At 47.5% G+C, this 16,034-nt stretch overlaps 1 protein-coding gene across 5 annotated transcripts in view; it reads left to right on the forward strand.

The window, feature by feature from the left end:
* LOC130401900 (tensin-1-like) overlaps positions 1 to 16,034 on the forward strand; it is a 37,912-nt gene that overhangs the window by 15,189 nt on the left and 6,689 nt on the right. For all 5 annotated transcript variants that reach the window (XM_056605922.1, XM_056605923.1, XM_056605925.1 and 2 more), the window contains exons 2-17: positions 2,390 to 2,422; positions 2,542 to 2,591; positions 3,135 to 3,318; positions 5,350 to 5,400; positions 6,461 to 6,583; positions 6,840 to 6,904; positions 7,350 to 7,433; positions 8,071 to 8,183; positions 8,666 to 8,726; positions 9,207 to 9,282; positions 10,776 to 10,905; positions 11,845 to 11,910; positions 12,239 to 12,355; positions 13,032 to 14,384; positions 14,503 to 14,635; positions 15,042 to 16,009. In XM_056605922.1, coding sequence (XP_056461897.1) covers positions 2,390 to 2,422; positions 2,542 to 2,591; positions 3,135 to 3,318; positions 5,350 to 5,400; positions 6,461 to 6,583; positions 6,840 to 6,904; positions 7,350 to 7,433; positions 8,071 to 8,183; positions 8,666 to 8,726; positions 9,207 to 9,282; positions 10,776 to 10,905; positions 11,845 to 11,910; positions 12,239 to 12,355; positions 13,032 to 14,384; positions 14,503 to 14,635; positions 15,042 to 16,009 — 3,607 coding nt within the window. The remainder of the gene's footprint in view (positions 1 to 2,389; positions 2,423 to 2,541; positions 2,592 to 3,134; positions 3,319 to 5,349; positions 5,401 to 6,460; positions 6,584 to 6,839; positions 6,905 to 7,349; positions 7,434 to 8,070; positions 8,184 to 8,665; positions 8,727 to 9,206; positions 9,283 to 10,775; positions 10,906 to 11,844; positions 11,911 to 12,238; positions 12,356 to 13,031; positions 14,385 to 14,502; positions 14,636 to 15,041; positions 16,010 to 16,034) is intronic.

Below are 16,034 nucleotides of genomic sequence, written 5' to 3' on the forward strand. Positions count from 1 at the left end.
CTGGCAATGACTCTCGTCCTCCACATACAGTAAACACCAGTGTTCCTGACCTTTGGGGGTTAAGGCTGTGTGTGTGTCACGTCTACATAGCGCCCCAGGACTTATCCTTTCTTCCCAAAGGTCCAAAGTTATCGACTTAAGACTTTTCATTAAGCCAATTAGCTGCTCTTTCCTTCCCGAGGGCTCCCACTGCCTAGTTCCCGGCTATTTCCTGTGTTTTAGTACATGTGATGTCGCCCAGGCCCTGTCTGTCTCTGCAGACAGGCCCTGGGACCTCAGACTGCGGTCGAATGGCCTAACAAGGAGTTTTGCTCACCCGCAGAGTATTACAGTACACAAAGCTGGTTGCTCTAGGTACTATTAAACTGTGGGTGAGCAGAACTCAATCTTTATATTTGATTGTATTCCATTGTTCTCCTCTCTGTAAAGCAAGAGACATGTCTGTTTCAGTGTTTTGCGTATGCCGGCAGCGTGCCGATGTACTGTAACATACTGTACGTATCCTATCTGTGTGTGTGTGCATGCGTGCGAGCGCCCATGTGTGTGTGTATGTCTGTGTGTGTGAACACGTGCGGTTGTCATGCGTGTCCGTGCGTCAGGAAACGTCTGTGTGATGCCTGTGACGCCGGTCAGATTCAATCTTCAGTGTGTTTCTGTACCCTGCCCTCTGTCCCTCTCTGTCATCTTCTTTCATTACTCGTTAACCAGAAGAAGATGCTACTGGTGTGTAAGCATCCCTCATTGGCCAACGTCCGAAACATGCCAGCCATGACCACTTAGTCTTGGACAATAAAAAGATCCATGCATTACATTGTAAATGTGGAATGCTTTCAAGAAGGTTGTTAAAATAAGGAAAATGGCTGAGGTATTCGTTGAGGTTGTTTGGGTCGTGATGCCGGGGCATTACGTTTGCTTCAGTGGCTTGACTCTTGAACCTTTTGACAGCCACCTGTCATCATTAGCCCCCCATCCCCGAAAACCCACCCAGAGGGCGGTGCAGCTATCTGTCAAGCCTCTGTCACTGCGCAGTAGAAGGGTCAAAGGTTGAGGAGTGAGGTTAGAGAGAGAGAGAGGGTGTGGAGGCCAGGGAAGCCGTGTGCCTCGGCTTCTAAACCTGATTCCAATGTCTGTTTACTGAAGAGGTTTACTGGCTCACTTCTGTTGTTTTCATTTCACAGGTCTTTCCAAACCAGTGGAGGAGGTCTGAAATGGGCATGCAATTTACCTCTGACAAAAGACTGCTTGTGTCGACCCACCGGTCTGGTCTATGATCACTACACTATGACTGTTTCTATACTATTGCTACACTACTGACAATGAAAGACTTTTGCTTGAACTACTGGAGCCATGCTATTAGTGAGGTGCATAGAGTCCTATTGTCTCACATCATTAGGATGTGTTGTTGGGTGAAAGCAGTGGTTGTTGGATTGACCTCCTTCCTCCGATGTGTAATATATATTTCAGAGTGTGTGTGTGTGTCTTTGTATGTATGTGTGTGTGTGTGTGTGTGTGTGTGTGTGTGTGTGTGTGTGTGTGTGTGTGTGTGTGTGTGTGTGTGTGTGTGTGTGTGTGTGTGTGTGTGTGTGTCTGTGTCTGTGTCTGTGTCTGTGTCTGGTTTGGCCGGTTTTAGAAGACCAACTCAGGGAGACGCTGTGAGCCACATGTTGAGTCTTTAGGAGCAACAATTCCCTCTTTTCTCTTCACAATAAAGTGCAACAACCATTGGGTCTCATTTGAGAACTGCTTTATATCCTAAGGCTGCAAAAGAAAGGGCTTTTATCAGTGGCCATTGGTTCCATCACCACTGTGCTACCTATTTTTGGCCATGGATAGCGACTTAAAATAGATTGATTTAGATTGAGTCAATGGAAATATGTTGTTGTGTGACTGATTGTGTGTGTCTTTGTACTTACCTTTATCCCTCTGTGCGCATTTGTGTTAGTGTGCGTGCGTGTGTGTGTGTGTATCCATGTGTGTGTGCCTCCGCGTGTGCATGTGTGTGGGCGTTCTTACATCCGTGCGTGTCTGTGTGTGTGCGTCATGGCCGGAGTACACACACGCAGTCTGGCATTTGTGCACTTCATGTGGAGCGTTTAAATCTCGGCTGACAGCGACCTCTGCAAACCAGCTGCCCCAGACAACACAAAGAGAGCAAGAGGGAGACAGAGAGAGACTTCCTGCCCTCTCCATCTGCACTCTTCCTTCCCGCACTATCCCTCCATCCCCTCATCCCTCCAGCTGGAGGGGACCCAGCAGCATCCAAACAAACACATGACTTGGCATACAATGTCCCAGTCGCTTAGTGTCTGTGGGGTTAGTGTGTCTACATGTTGGGTTACTGGTGTTCTTATAAACCAAAGCTAAATGTGCTCTCTCTCTCTTTCCCTAGTTGACCGGCAACTGTCACTCTGCGTCTGACCTGGTGAGTTTGTTTTGAAATAAATCTGTTTTTTTTCTATTCGGTTGTACTTTTAGTGTTTATTGTTGCCGTGGTAACGCTCCCTGTCCCTCTGTCCGTCTCCCCTGTGTGCTGTCTTTCAGAAGGGCTCCATTACCTCTACATTTCAAAAGAAGAGGGGCTCCTTACCCAGGTAGTGCCACACTCAACCAAGCATCAGGGACATTATGAAAACAACACACAGAATGTCCATACATGTCAAATGACTACTGCTAAATGCTACTAAACTAATCTATAACATAACAACAAGAAGGGGTATAGGATAGTGTAGTTGGTAGTGTGTTTGAATCCCAGTAGAAAGCGCCTGGGTTACAACGCCCAATGACAACAGCCTAACAGATAGGCACCCATGAGCCCCGGGCTGTACATGCTCCTTAATAAAATTGATGAAGTGTAAGTTGCTTTGCATAAAGTGTCTGTCTGCCAAATGGGGGCATGCTCATAGATAGGGTGTTTATCTGAGACCCAGCCAGAAGCTTTGGGGTTTGAAGCCCTTATGTCTGCAGCACATCGACATGTAACCAGTAGGCATCCTCGACTAACTCCTACCTGCTCATTGATGATGTATATCTAGCAAAAGATAAAAGATAAAACTGACACTAAAAGTGTCTACTAAATGACAATTAGTAATTAGTAACCGATAATTAGGAGAAGTCACGACGTGTTGATTGTCCAGGAGCAAGAGTGTGGAGCTGGTGATGGAGCAGGTGATGGAGCGCCACTATGACTTCGACCTCACCTACATCACCGAGAGGATCATATCCGTCTTCTTCCTGCCCGACCTGGAGGAGCAGCGTTACCGTGGAAACCTGCAGGAAGTGGCGGCCATGCTGAAATCCAAACACCAGGACAAGTTTCTGGTGAGCAAACAGGAAACACCAACGTGTCCAATGGATTGATGGACTGATGGAACAGTGTGCTCGCCATTTGACAAAAGTGCTGTTACGTTTTGAGCAATGTCGTTGTATTTAAGGGGGTTACAGTGGGTTACACATTGCGTCTAGGAGTGATGCAAATGCAAAATCAAATACACAAGTGGCGAGATAACACAGCACAGATATTAAAATAAGGAAAAGTCAACACCAGATGGGTTTTCCATGACAGCAGTGAATTTATTTTAGGGGTAATGTGTCATACATGAGCTTCAACATATTCATCAAAAGTAATTTTCGGCACTATTATTAAATGAAGACCGTCATTTAGATATGTTTTATCTGAGACTGAGCCTCTCTGCCCACCAGTGTGTGAATGTTCTAGTCTGCCCCGCACTCAAGTGCCTTTACTCAGGCACCTCGATGTCAAGACGGAGAGATACCGGGTTGTTTATTCAGGGAGTTAATTTACACTTTAAAAGTAGGATATGTTATTTCTGCCGCTAGGGGTTCACTCAATCACGACAAAAGACATTGCTTGATGACGTTGTTAGGTAATGTGGGAGTGGGATCATGGTAGTGGTTGTCTTCGACAGCAATGCGGTGAATCTATCTGACGTGACCCTGGCAGTAATTATGTTCACAGACGAGTTCATGTATTAGTGTTCTTATTCACAATAGATATTCAGGCTCTGAATTAGGGCGATGAGACTGGGAACTAAAGACTCGATCAGTACAGTGTGTTTTTGTATACCTGGCAAGGATGGTCAATGTGTTTACACGATTGGCAAATTACCAAGTATCCTTCACTGAACAATAGCCTAACTAAAATGCAATTAAACCGCAGACGCTTTACTTTCAAAGTCCCTGATGGCTCTGCCACAGTAGAACGCAGGTAATGAACTGCGTGGACAGTGGAGTTCTAGTGTGGGTGTAATGTACCCAGACTATGTGGTACAGATAAACAGTATTCACAAATGTGTACATTTGTGGATACTTTTTCTCACCCGATAAAAGCAAAGACAAAACGAGGACACCAGTATGATACTGACTCAGATTTAGACCCCTAAATCTTTTAAGATTCAGGGTTCATGTTTTGTTGCAGCGTGTGCACTGAGAGAAGGGGCTTTATACAGTCGGTCTGCGGACAGTCTGTTGGCGATTGAGAGAGCGAGAGAGCAAATTAATGTTTTTCCTTGCAGCTCTACAATGAAAGAAGATTTTAATTTAATTAATAAATAAATGGTCAATGCATGGGAGACCCAGTTGATCGCGAATGGCGTCGTTCTCTCATACAGATAAAACAATTATAAATACCCCAAGTAAAGTATATTGGTGGGAACCACTGCATTAGCTTGGTGGCTGGCATTAGCCACTTGTCAAAGTAGCACATCGAAAGCTAAATGAATGAAATATCATATCATTAAATTAGTTATTACTGGATTACTGTTTTCACATGTTTAACGGAAATTTAAGGGGTAAAGAGAGCATATGAGCAAATGACTAACATAGGTCTATTTTTTTTTCATTACGAAATACTACAAATATGGCACTTAATATACCCTCTACAAGCTAAATAAAAGGGTGTCTGTGGTCCCCTTAACATTGCTCTACTTATAGTAGCATTCCCCCTTAAATCTCAAATGCATTTAGAAATGCAGTTAAACAGCATGTAATATAAATAAAAGTGCACAAATAGAGTTATCCCGCATCTTTTCTTCGAATTCCTGTTCATGGACGGGTATGCACTCACCGAGCAGGGGGCAGCTTCCTACCGCTCAGCAAATATGGGAATTCAAACACAACTAAATTATGCATAGGATGTGTTTAAGCCATGTTTTATTCATACTTTTTATTTTCACATCTGCGTCTTTCACTGTGGTTTGAATTCCATTTTCTAACTGTTCCAGTCCGTGAGGCCGTTATCAGGTACTAGTATCAAGACACTGTGTTGGTGTATCTGTATTATGACCGTATAACATTCACACTTACTAATGATGGTGTCTGTATTTATTTCAGCTCCTGAATTTGTCAGAGAAGAGACACGACATCGCCAGCCTTAACCCAAAGGTACACAAATGGTGGTTCACACATAGCATGTGGGTGAAAATACAACAAATTGAACAAAAATGTAATATCATGATAAACACCTAACAGCTAAAGCAAGCAACAGTATTGAATTTGGATAATTCATCCACTCATCCATTGGAAACACACAGACTGCATTATAGCGATCTGACTGCCTTATCATCTTACAGGTTCATGCTTTGATTCGAGTATGGGCCTTATCCCCCTGGTGGCCATCTTGGTTCTACAGGCTAGCTGGGTAGCGGAGCTGAACGCTTCGTTTCACGTGGCCTCACTAACGCCTCGTTTCCACATACATATGTTTTTCGTATCCGTGCTTCCGTAAATTTACGGAAGGAGTCGCTAGTGTTTTACGTACGGACATGAATTTATTTACGGACAAAAGATGGGGGAGTGTATGATAATGGCCGTTTTTAGGAGACCGGTACTTTGGAACATGAGGATCGACCTATACAAAGATAAAAACAAAACCAACCAGGCTTGGAAAGAGATCGGCGAGGAGTTTGGCCTGCCAGGTACTTACATGTTTTGTGAAAAACATAAAAACTTTCATACGGTATCTCTGTAAAACGACGGCGAAAGTTAAATTTTTTGAACGTATATTACGGACATACCGGACAGAAATTTTACGGAGGGGAGGAGCCTCGGAGGAAAAACTGTCATTACGGAGAATCACATAGGAATGAATGGACTTTCGGTCGGAGACGGTTGGATCGCATACGAGAATGTACCCATGTGGAAACGAGGCATAAGGGGTCGTCACAAAGAGCAGCTTCGCAACAAACGAGGATTCTTCAAATACGCCATGGCAGAGCTGCTTTTTGCAAACTTCAATTATGCAAGGCGCTTATGATTGCCTTAACTTTGCCTAACCAAGGTTTTACACATGAAAAAAACTAAAATAAAAACTCAATTGAAGAAAAAATGTAAAAGTAGGCTTCATCTTTCTAAAAGTGATGTTGTGTGTGAGAAGAGGTCAACTAAGAGGTCAACTCAGGAAGCCCCTAAAGCCTCCCATTGCTCTGTCTCGGTCCCGTGGCAGGTACAGGACTACGGCTGGCCCGACCACCACGCCCCGCCACTGGACAGGATCTGCGCTGTGTGCAAGGCCATGGACACCTGGTTGATCTCTGACCCCCAGAACGTGGTGGTCCTGCACTGCAAGGTCAGTGTTGAGTGTAGCAGGGTCCGGCGTACTGGGACTGTGGGAAATAGAAAGTGATCGGAAGACTTCCATCGTAGAGTTGACTTTAATTGTTCATTCACATGATCTATTGATATCCAGTTATTCAGTCATCCCTCCATTAGTTATAACTGTTTATGCATTGTATTGTGTGTCGTATTTATAGATCTCTTACATCTCAATCATCTGTGTTGGAAGTGGTCAGCATCACAATGGTCTTTGTGGTTTTGTTTAACAGGGTAACAAAGGAAAGACTGGCGTCATTGTGGCCGCCTACATGCACTATAGCAAGATAACTGCAGGGTAAAGTGCCCTCTATCCCTCTCTACACTCGTTATACCAGGAACATAATGGAATTCTCCTGGCCCCCGATTATTTAATAATGAATAGCTTGTGGGCTGTCGTAACCCATTCAATTTCTTTAGTGCATTTTTGTGCCGATCTCAGGATTTTATTTGCAGAGTTGCTAAATGTCAGCAAAAAATGAAGGAAAAGAAAATGTTAAAATGAATGTCATTTAAAAACACTTACCATTCCAGCCTTAGGTCTGTTTTTTTCACAACGGTGTGTAAGCATTTCAAAGTATGACGTTAAGCAAATAAAACAATGCATATGACACAAGGAGCACTATTGTTCAACGGTTCACACACCTCAGCCAATGAAAGAAGGGGAACTGTGTGGTCTGCAAAGGTCAGCGCCGACAGAGCTTCAGTATGTGGGGTCTTAACGCAGTGATAACTGTTCACAGGGCTGACCAGGCACTCACAACCCTGGCCATGAGGAAGTTCTGTGAAGATAAAGTTTCCTCCTCTCTACAGCCCTCTCAGAACAGGTGCAACCCACTTATATACCCCACTATGCGTCTCTCTCCTCACTCTCACTCTGCACTCAGAAAGAAAATCAATGTGATCCCTTCAGTCGAGTCACATACATTTCGTTTTCATGTTTAAGGTGCTTTATGTACGATTTGAGGGCTATTATTTGAGTCTTATTTGTAAGAATTGGTTTAGCAATCCGTCCACTATTAATGAATGAAATACGCGGTGGAAATATATCTGGTTTGAGTTGACTGTGCCTACCTGTTTGAGATGATTTAGATTTAAGACCGTTCCCAAATCATTTCAAACCAACAAGAGATTTTTATTTTTCATGATTGGTTTCGTGGAATCTACCTTGCCTGTCAATCACAGGTGTGTGAAGTGCAACAATTCTCGATGGCAGAGAAACGGAGGGAGGAGGGGCGGAGAGAGGGAGGGACGTTTTTCTGCTCTTTACAACTCTCAACTCCTTTGATGTTAAAGGTGTTGTTTGGTGCAACTTTGTAGTTCAAAGTTCATTGCTCAAATGTAGAATAACAATAGTAATTACATTCATACGATGCTTTTCTAGAGGCCGATATAGACAGTTTTCAGAGATCTACAACACAAAATAAAAATCGATATCCTTCCCGTCCGTCCCCTCCTGTTCAGGTACATCTTCTACTTTGGGGGTCTGTTGTCCGGCTCCATCAAGATGAACAGCAGTCCTCTGTTCCTACAGCAGATCCTCATTCCATCGCTGCCAAACTTCCAGGCAGAGGGAGGTCAGTCTCACACAGCTCCTACCAGTCAGTATAGCGCCCTCCACGGCAGCTTGTGATGCGGTTATGATACGGTTATGATACGGTCACGATGCATCAAATATATTGAGTCCAACCAAACGTTTCTGTCTATGTACTTAGGCGTGGATAGCACTGTTATCTAACAGCAACTGTCCAGCATTTACGAGTTTGAATGCTCTTTTAATATTTCAGGTCCACCAACTAGCCAACAGACATGATTGTTGTTTTTTCAAACAGTACATATCTCATACTTTCCTATTTCTCTGTCTTAAATGTTTTTGTTTTTATTTGTTGCCAACATTATGTTTGCTACTCCTAAACATGTAGATGGCTGAGGGTTAGGGGCCATTGTATACTGTGGGTCTGTGAGGCTCTTAAGTTGGTTGAAGGAATACACAAGTAACATTGACTGGCTTCTAATATGTGTCCTTCCACTTTCTGATTCTCTTTCTGTCTCTTTGTAGGTTACTATCCCTTCCTGAAGATATATCAGTCTCTCCAGCTGGTTTACACCTCCGGCGTCTAGTAAGTCACCTTCTTCTACTAGTTGAGTTGTTTGGCTCTCTTCTACCCCTCTGGGCGTTTGTCTCAGGCGTGTTTATAGCTTACTCTGTCAGTGTTTGGATTAGGGCTAACCATTACTCTAATACAAGCTTGTGTTTACCTGTAGTTTTCAAAATAGAAGAGTGCCCTGACTGGTTTAATGTCCTTCAAGTGGTCTCTCCTGTCGAACATTTTGTTTGTGTGTGTGTGTGTGTATGCGTGTGTGTGTGTGTGTGTGTATGTGTATGTGTGTGTGCGCGTGTGTGTGTGTGTGTGTGTGTGTGTGTGTGTGTGTGTGTGTGTGTGTTTGTGTATGCTTGAGTGTGTGTTAGTGTCAGTGTGTACCTGTGTGTGTGTGCTTGTGTGTGTGTGTGTGTGTATGTGTGTGTGTGTGTGTGTGTGTGTCTACGCGTGTATGTTTGTGTGTGTGTGTTTAACTTTGTGTGTGTGTGTGTTTTTCAGTGACCCCCACAACTCCAGAGCCAGGAAGCTGTGTGTGACCATGGAACCCGCTTTGTTGTTGAAAGGGGACATCATGGTGAGAGACAGACCCTTCTGTACTGTTTAGCACACGACGCACATCATGACACACTGCTTGTTCACTACACACACCATTATGCAGCCGTCCATCAGGTGGCCAGTACAACGCTTCACGGTCAAGTGAAGTTGCGTCACACGGAGGCTAAAGACTGGCTGGAACATTACGTTTAATTGAAGCATAGGATATTGTCAAATATTATTAGTACCTATTTTTATTATTTACCTAGACTTCCCTTTGCTGCTATTGTTGATGTTAGGGAGGGGTCAGAATATTCGATTATTCGATTATTCGCTCTCGAGGGTCAAAGCCGTTTTCTAACATTTGGACCGTTAACATTTTTTTCCATTCAAATAAACAAGAATTAACTGAAGGAACTAATGTTGGACACCTCGAAGGGCATTATCCCGCTTTTACCATGGTCACTTGCCAAAGAAAATAAATTCAAACAATTCATTTATATGTTCATGCGTTCAGGGTTTGACTAATATCTGGAACAATCATAACCCTCCCGTAAGGTTCTTATGCAACAGAAACGCTGTTCACTCCTCCACTAAATAGGAAGGACCTTAGAGACGACTTGGCAACGGGAGGTATTCTCGTCATTCTAGCCGGTCAGCTATGAGCCAGAGAGCTAACGTTATGCATTGTACATATTTATAATTTAAAATTCGTCCCAGCCTTTATACCAAAGATACTATAGGGTCTATAGCATATAACCGCGTTTTCTGATTACAGTTGAATGCATTTTTCACAATTTACCAGCTCTCGTTTTGAAGGCTGAACAGACAATTTGACAAACTACTTAGCAGGTAGTTGTTTTTTTGCGTTTAAGATATTAAGGGATTTCTTGCCGATGATCCATGGCTGCCTTTGTGAATGTCGGCACCAGTGTTGCCACACACCACAGTTACCTTGAAAAAGTAATCAGATTACTGATTACTAGTTGCTCCTTAAAATAGTAACTTAGTTACTTCACTGATTACTTGATTTTAAAAGTAACTAAGTTAAATTACAAGTTACTTTATTAGTTACAATTAGCAGCGACAACACCCCCTGCTGCATCAAAATAAAAAATTACAACCGGTTTTGCCAATATTAACTTTTTGCCCCCCCCCGTCAACAATTGCTTCCCCCCGTGTCAACAATTGTTCTCCCCCACCGGTCAACAACTGTACTTCCACCCCGGTCAACAATTCTGTGCAGGGGCTGGTAGGGGGAATTCGTTCCATCAGTACCTCTTGTATACAGGGCCCAGAATTTGGTGCTACGGCCCTGGGTGCACACACAGTGACTACTATACACCAGCACTAGTACTATACATCACATCAATTCGGCCTCCTGATCCCAAAACATGATGTAAAACACAGACGTCTATATTTGAAATCCATGCAAAGGAAGCCGTTGTGTATCTGTACCTCTGACCAATGTCTTAATCTTCCAACCTCCATTCATCCCTCCATGCCTGCCGCCCGCCTGCCCTGTCGTCCCAGGTCAAGTGTTACCACCGATGGCCTCGCGGCGCCCAGAGAGAGGTCGTCTTCAGGGTTCAGTTCCACACCTGCACGGTCCACGGAGCCCAGCTGTGGTTCGGCAAGACTGAGCTGGACTCCGCCTGCTCAGGTAAACTCCCTGGTGGGCTCGGGGGGCCAGAGCGATGGGGCCAGGAGACGCCCAACAGGCGGCCTACACAGGCTGTCCCAGATATTCCTGCCTCATGGACGAAAAACTTCGGAATTTAGAAGTCTCTTTATCTAGTGTGTTTTAACCTTAAATTCAAATTCATGTGTGAATTTACACTATGAACACCCATGCAAGTGTGTAAACAGTCATGATCGTATTCCAATGTTAACATCACAATGTAGACTATTGAAGTAAATGAATAGGATCCTATGGGCAAACACAACTTGTTCCCCAGCAAATGATGAAAGGCCACAACTCTGTGTACTACTCTCCCGAATATAAGATTCTCGTTTCTAGTGCACTTGATGTAACACACACACACACACACGCACGCACGCACGCGCACACACACACACACACACACACACACACACACACACACACACACACACACACACACACACACACACACACACACACACACACACACACACACACACACACACACACACACTTGAATCAGATAAGGAATGACAGTGTCAGAAACAGCTGTGCTCAGTAGGCCAAGCTCTCGTGACAATTGGACTGTGTCCTAAGTGCTGCGTGACAATGCATGGGCGTAATGCAGCGACGCTGAAACCCTACGAAAGAAATGATAGAAAATTGAACTGCGTCCGCTGCGCTACACTGCACAAATGAATATGCGTAGACACACACATACACGCACACGCACACACACACACACACACACACACACACACACACACACACACACACGCACACACATTCACACACGCAACTAGTACTATTACACGTGTATTACTTTTGCTGAATATATTTCTTTATTGTTTTTGTTGTATAGATTGAAATGATTACTTACTACAGAAATGGGTATTCACAGTATTTATGATGTGGTTTATTCTGCGTGCCTCCCTGCAGATGACAGATTCCCTCCCGATAACTCGGTGGAGTTCATCTTCTCCAGCAGTCCAGATAAAATAAAAGGTGACTACCTCTCGTTCTTGAACTCATTTCACAGTATTTCCTCTGCATGCGTCAGAAGCCCCACAGCCCAAGGGCAAAATTAGGCAAAAAACTAAACCATAATGTTTGCATTCGTTTGTCTGAACTGAAAAAAGTTATTAGTTTAACAGTTGATGTTCGGGAAAACAATAAACAACAGCTTTTAATCCTCAGTCACAAATGATTGTACAATTCCTCTATTCAAATTTGAGTGTGTGAATTCTGTGAAACGATTGCTTCAGGGAGTGTGTTTTATTGATTCATTAAACAGTGTGCTTCACATCAAAATAACTGCAATGTGTTTGGCTAGGGCGCGAATATCAGAAGAATGAGCCCTCCATCACAGTAGACTACAACACGTCTGACCCGGTGGTGAGATGGGACTCCTATGAGAACTTCAACCTACACCACCAAGACAGCCTGGAGAGTAAGACAACGTATATACACCAACAAACATACACAAAGAGAGAGAAATATAGAGATAGAGAGACATAGAAGGACATAGGGACGATAGGAAAGAGAGAGCCGTATAGAGACATAGTGAGAGAGGTATAGAGAGATATAGGCCCAATCCCATTTCTACCCCTTACCCCTCCCCCTTGTTTTGAAGGGGTAAGGGGAAGGGGTAACCCTTCCATAGAGTCAAACAGAGCGATAGTGAGAGAGATATATATTGATACTGAGAGAGATCTAGAGAGATAGTGGGGGAGAAATAGAGAGATAGTGAGAGGGATCCCCACCATGCCCCTGCATTAAAGAAAAGGTCACTCTAATGCATGCAAAGATTTATTTACAACTAACGATGCAAAGTTCATTGAAATTCCCAATTACTTTAATAAAAAGTTGAACTCACCCAGCAATGGGAATGTTTTTTCTCGTAAAGACATAAAACGCTTGAAGAAAAAACCTAAATGGGATTTTATATCTCTCAAAGACTGGCTAGTGTGTCACCCAATGTGACTTCAAGAAACACACACAAACACTTGACCACAAATACATGGACACACAGACAGACAGGTTATGGGAGCTAATGAGAATTATATTCAATTATGTGTGACGTATGCTGCACATGTATCTGACTGGAATATCCTCCCCCATGCCAGAGATCCCTCACACACGGGGCCCTTTGGACGGCAGTCTGTACGCCCAGGTGAGGAAGCGGCGGGGCCCGGGGTCGACCGGGGCCGTACGCCTGTCTCTGAGCCCCACGGTGGGGCCCCCGACGCAGGCCGCCGCTCCGCAGCCTCCCGCCTCCTTCAGCTCCGACCCGGGCCGCCACTCGGCCTCGCCCTCCGCTGACCGGCCGGAGGAGCCGTCCCCCAGCCCCCCGACGGGCCCGCACGGGGACGGGGGGGAGAGGAGGGCCGCGGAGGGGGAGGACAGAGCCGGGAGGGGCAAAGAGCGGGACAGGGAGACGGCCATCCTGGACGACGCCGAGCCCTCGGGGGGGCTGGAGGGCTTCAGGCGGGGGGGGCGTCCGTGCTGCAGTCCCGGGGCGGGGAGGCCGGGGGAGGGGGGCTGGGAGAGGGCAAGAGAGCCGTGCCTCGCCAGCAACGAGCAACACCGCGCTGCCGCCGCCGCCCCCAAGAACAACCCCAAGAGCCGCACGCTGCCCGCCCTCCCGTCCAAACCCCTCTCCCCCAACCCGCGCCACGCCCCGCACCTGGAGCTGTACCACCGCCACAGCGGGCACCCGCTGCCGGAGCTGCCCTGGGAGTGTCCGCCCGCCCCCATGCTCTGCGTCCACCGGGCGTGCTTCCCCCACTCCACCCCGGAGCTGGCCCACCCCCACCCCCACAGCTACAGCCTGCCCGCCTCCAGCCGGGAGTGCTCCCCGGAGGGGTGTCACCTGGTCCACTGCCCCGGCCACGGGCCACCCTCCCTGCCCACTAGCCCCTACAGAGAGCTGTTCTTCCAACCGCCGGCGGCGCCCTCTGGCTGCGGCTGCAGGGACTGCGCCGGACGGAGGGAGCACCAGTCGGCGTCGGTCCGGCTGTTCCATCCGCTGCACTCGGACAAATCGGGGGGCCTGCACTGGGGCCGGGAGGTGGAGATGCAGCAGGCGAGGGAGGGACCCCCGGTGTGGGCCGACCGCCACTGGGAGGCCAAGAGAGAGGCTGCAGAGTTCTGGCAGCACAAGACAGCCGTGCAGCCGTATCGCGTGTGCCATTCTTCACTAGAGCAGCCTCAGAGCCCGGACCAAGCAGGGTCTGTCCTGGTGCTCCACCAGGGGTACCGTACCCCGCCGCCAGCCCATCTCGCCTGTGCCTGCATCCCTTATCAGTCCTCCCCAGCAGAGAGCCATGAGAGCAGGGGCTATGCTTCGGGGTACCAGTCTGGATCCTCCTCACCGCTGGCTCCCACCAGCCCGATGCCGGGAGCCTCTCCTGGGAGGAGTCAGGCAGCGGAGAGCCCTTCCAGAGCCAGGGGCCCGTCAGAGAATACCCACCACACAGGTGAGCTTGTTGTCCCCGCAACTGGTCCATTGTGATTGTCTGACAAATTGTGTGTGTTTTGATGAAACCAACAAACCTTCTCTAATGTTAAGTGTTTCACTATTTATTGACCCCGAAGATCAAACGGCCCAGGCTGACGCGAAGGACAACAAGTCTGTGAGTCCTTCAAGTGACCCAGACAGTGCTGCTGGAATGGATGTGGACCAGGACTATACGCTCATATGCAGCCCCCCGACACAAGCTGAAGTCAGGTGAGTGGCCTTACAGACAGACATAGATATAGATCACAGCTCTTTCTAAATATAATTTAAACCTTGTTAAAGCTAGGGTAGGAGCATTTCAGTTCATATTTGTTGACATTCTCTTTACATCCTGACAGAAGTAAATAAATTAAATGGTCTGACAATAAATATATATTTTTGTCTGGTATCTGTGGCCTACCTGTCTACCTACCTACCTGTCTGCCTGCCTGAACTCTGCCCGTGCACTCGCCATGCATGACGGGATTCTTCCAGAAGGCTAGGCAGACCAATGCTAAAGCTAGCGAGCTAGTCAGGGGTGGCTTAGAAAGGAGGGCGGAAGGGAGAATTGAAAGTACATACTGGCTGGTTTCTCCAAACTGCCTGCCCTAGCCTTGATGTTTCCCCTTCCTTCCAGGATCACAGAGGAATGTGTTGACAGCGGGACCCCCCAGAACACTCCCCAGGGGGTCCAGAAGCCGAGCCACGGAGCTACGTCCTCGCCCTCTCTGGAGTCCAACGCAAACACCGACAACACTGTGTTCCAACCACCACAAGCAGCCCCAAAGCAACCCCCCTGCTCATCCACTGACCTGTCAGAAAACGTGAGCAAGCATTCACAGAGTCTGGGGTTAACGGCCAAGATCGGGAAAGAAACAGGAAGTGCAAAGGAATCCGGCCAATCAGACACGTCCTCTCAAACCACTGTAACCATTCAGTCGGTGACCAAGGTCCAAGTGCAGCTCAATGGCTCCGCCCTCCCTGGCGACGCCCAGGGGTCCGACACGGCCAGCAGAGACGCGTCCAGCGGAAGCTCCACGCCGGCGTCTGCACAGTCTCCCCAAGGCTCCCCGGCCAGGGGGTCCTCCCCCCAGGCCGGCCCCCCGAGACCGTCCCCCGGCCGGGACAGCCCGTCCGAGCCGTCCAAACCCCCGTCGCCGGTGCCCGAGGGCTACAGCACCCCCACCTTCCCCCTGGCGTCGTACTACTACCCGCTGCTCAACGTGCCCCACGTGCCCTACACGGGGTACACCGCCGTCACCATCCCCGCCCCCCAGCCCCCGCTGCCCGAGAAGAAGCGCTTCTCCTCCTCCCCGCTGGCGCTCAACGGCCACAGCTCGCTGCTCAGGGCGGAGTCGGCACCTTCCTCCGCCTCCCTCGCCTCCTCCTCCACCTCCTGCTCCAACACCTCGTCGTCGTCGTCGTCGTCGTCCGGCGGCCAGCATCACGTCACCTTCTCCCCCTCCGTGGCCGAGCCCCCCGCCCTGGGACGACGAGGGTCCGCTCAGTCCGGCGGTAGAGAGGAAGCAGACACAAAGGTCAACGCAAAGTTTGTCCAAGACAGCTCCAAGTACTGGTACAAACCGGGCATCTCCAGGGATCAAGGTAGGGGGTAGATGCAGGGGCACTT

Source organism: Gadus chalcogrammus, chromosome 13, assembly GCF_026213295.1.
Source record: "Gadus chalcogrammus isolate NIFS_2021 chromosome 13, NIFS_Gcha_1.0, whole genome shotgun sequence".
NCBI classification, from domain to species: domain Eukaryota; kingdom Metazoa; phylum Chordata; class Actinopteri; order Gadiformes; family Gadidae; genus Gadus; species Gadus chalcogrammus.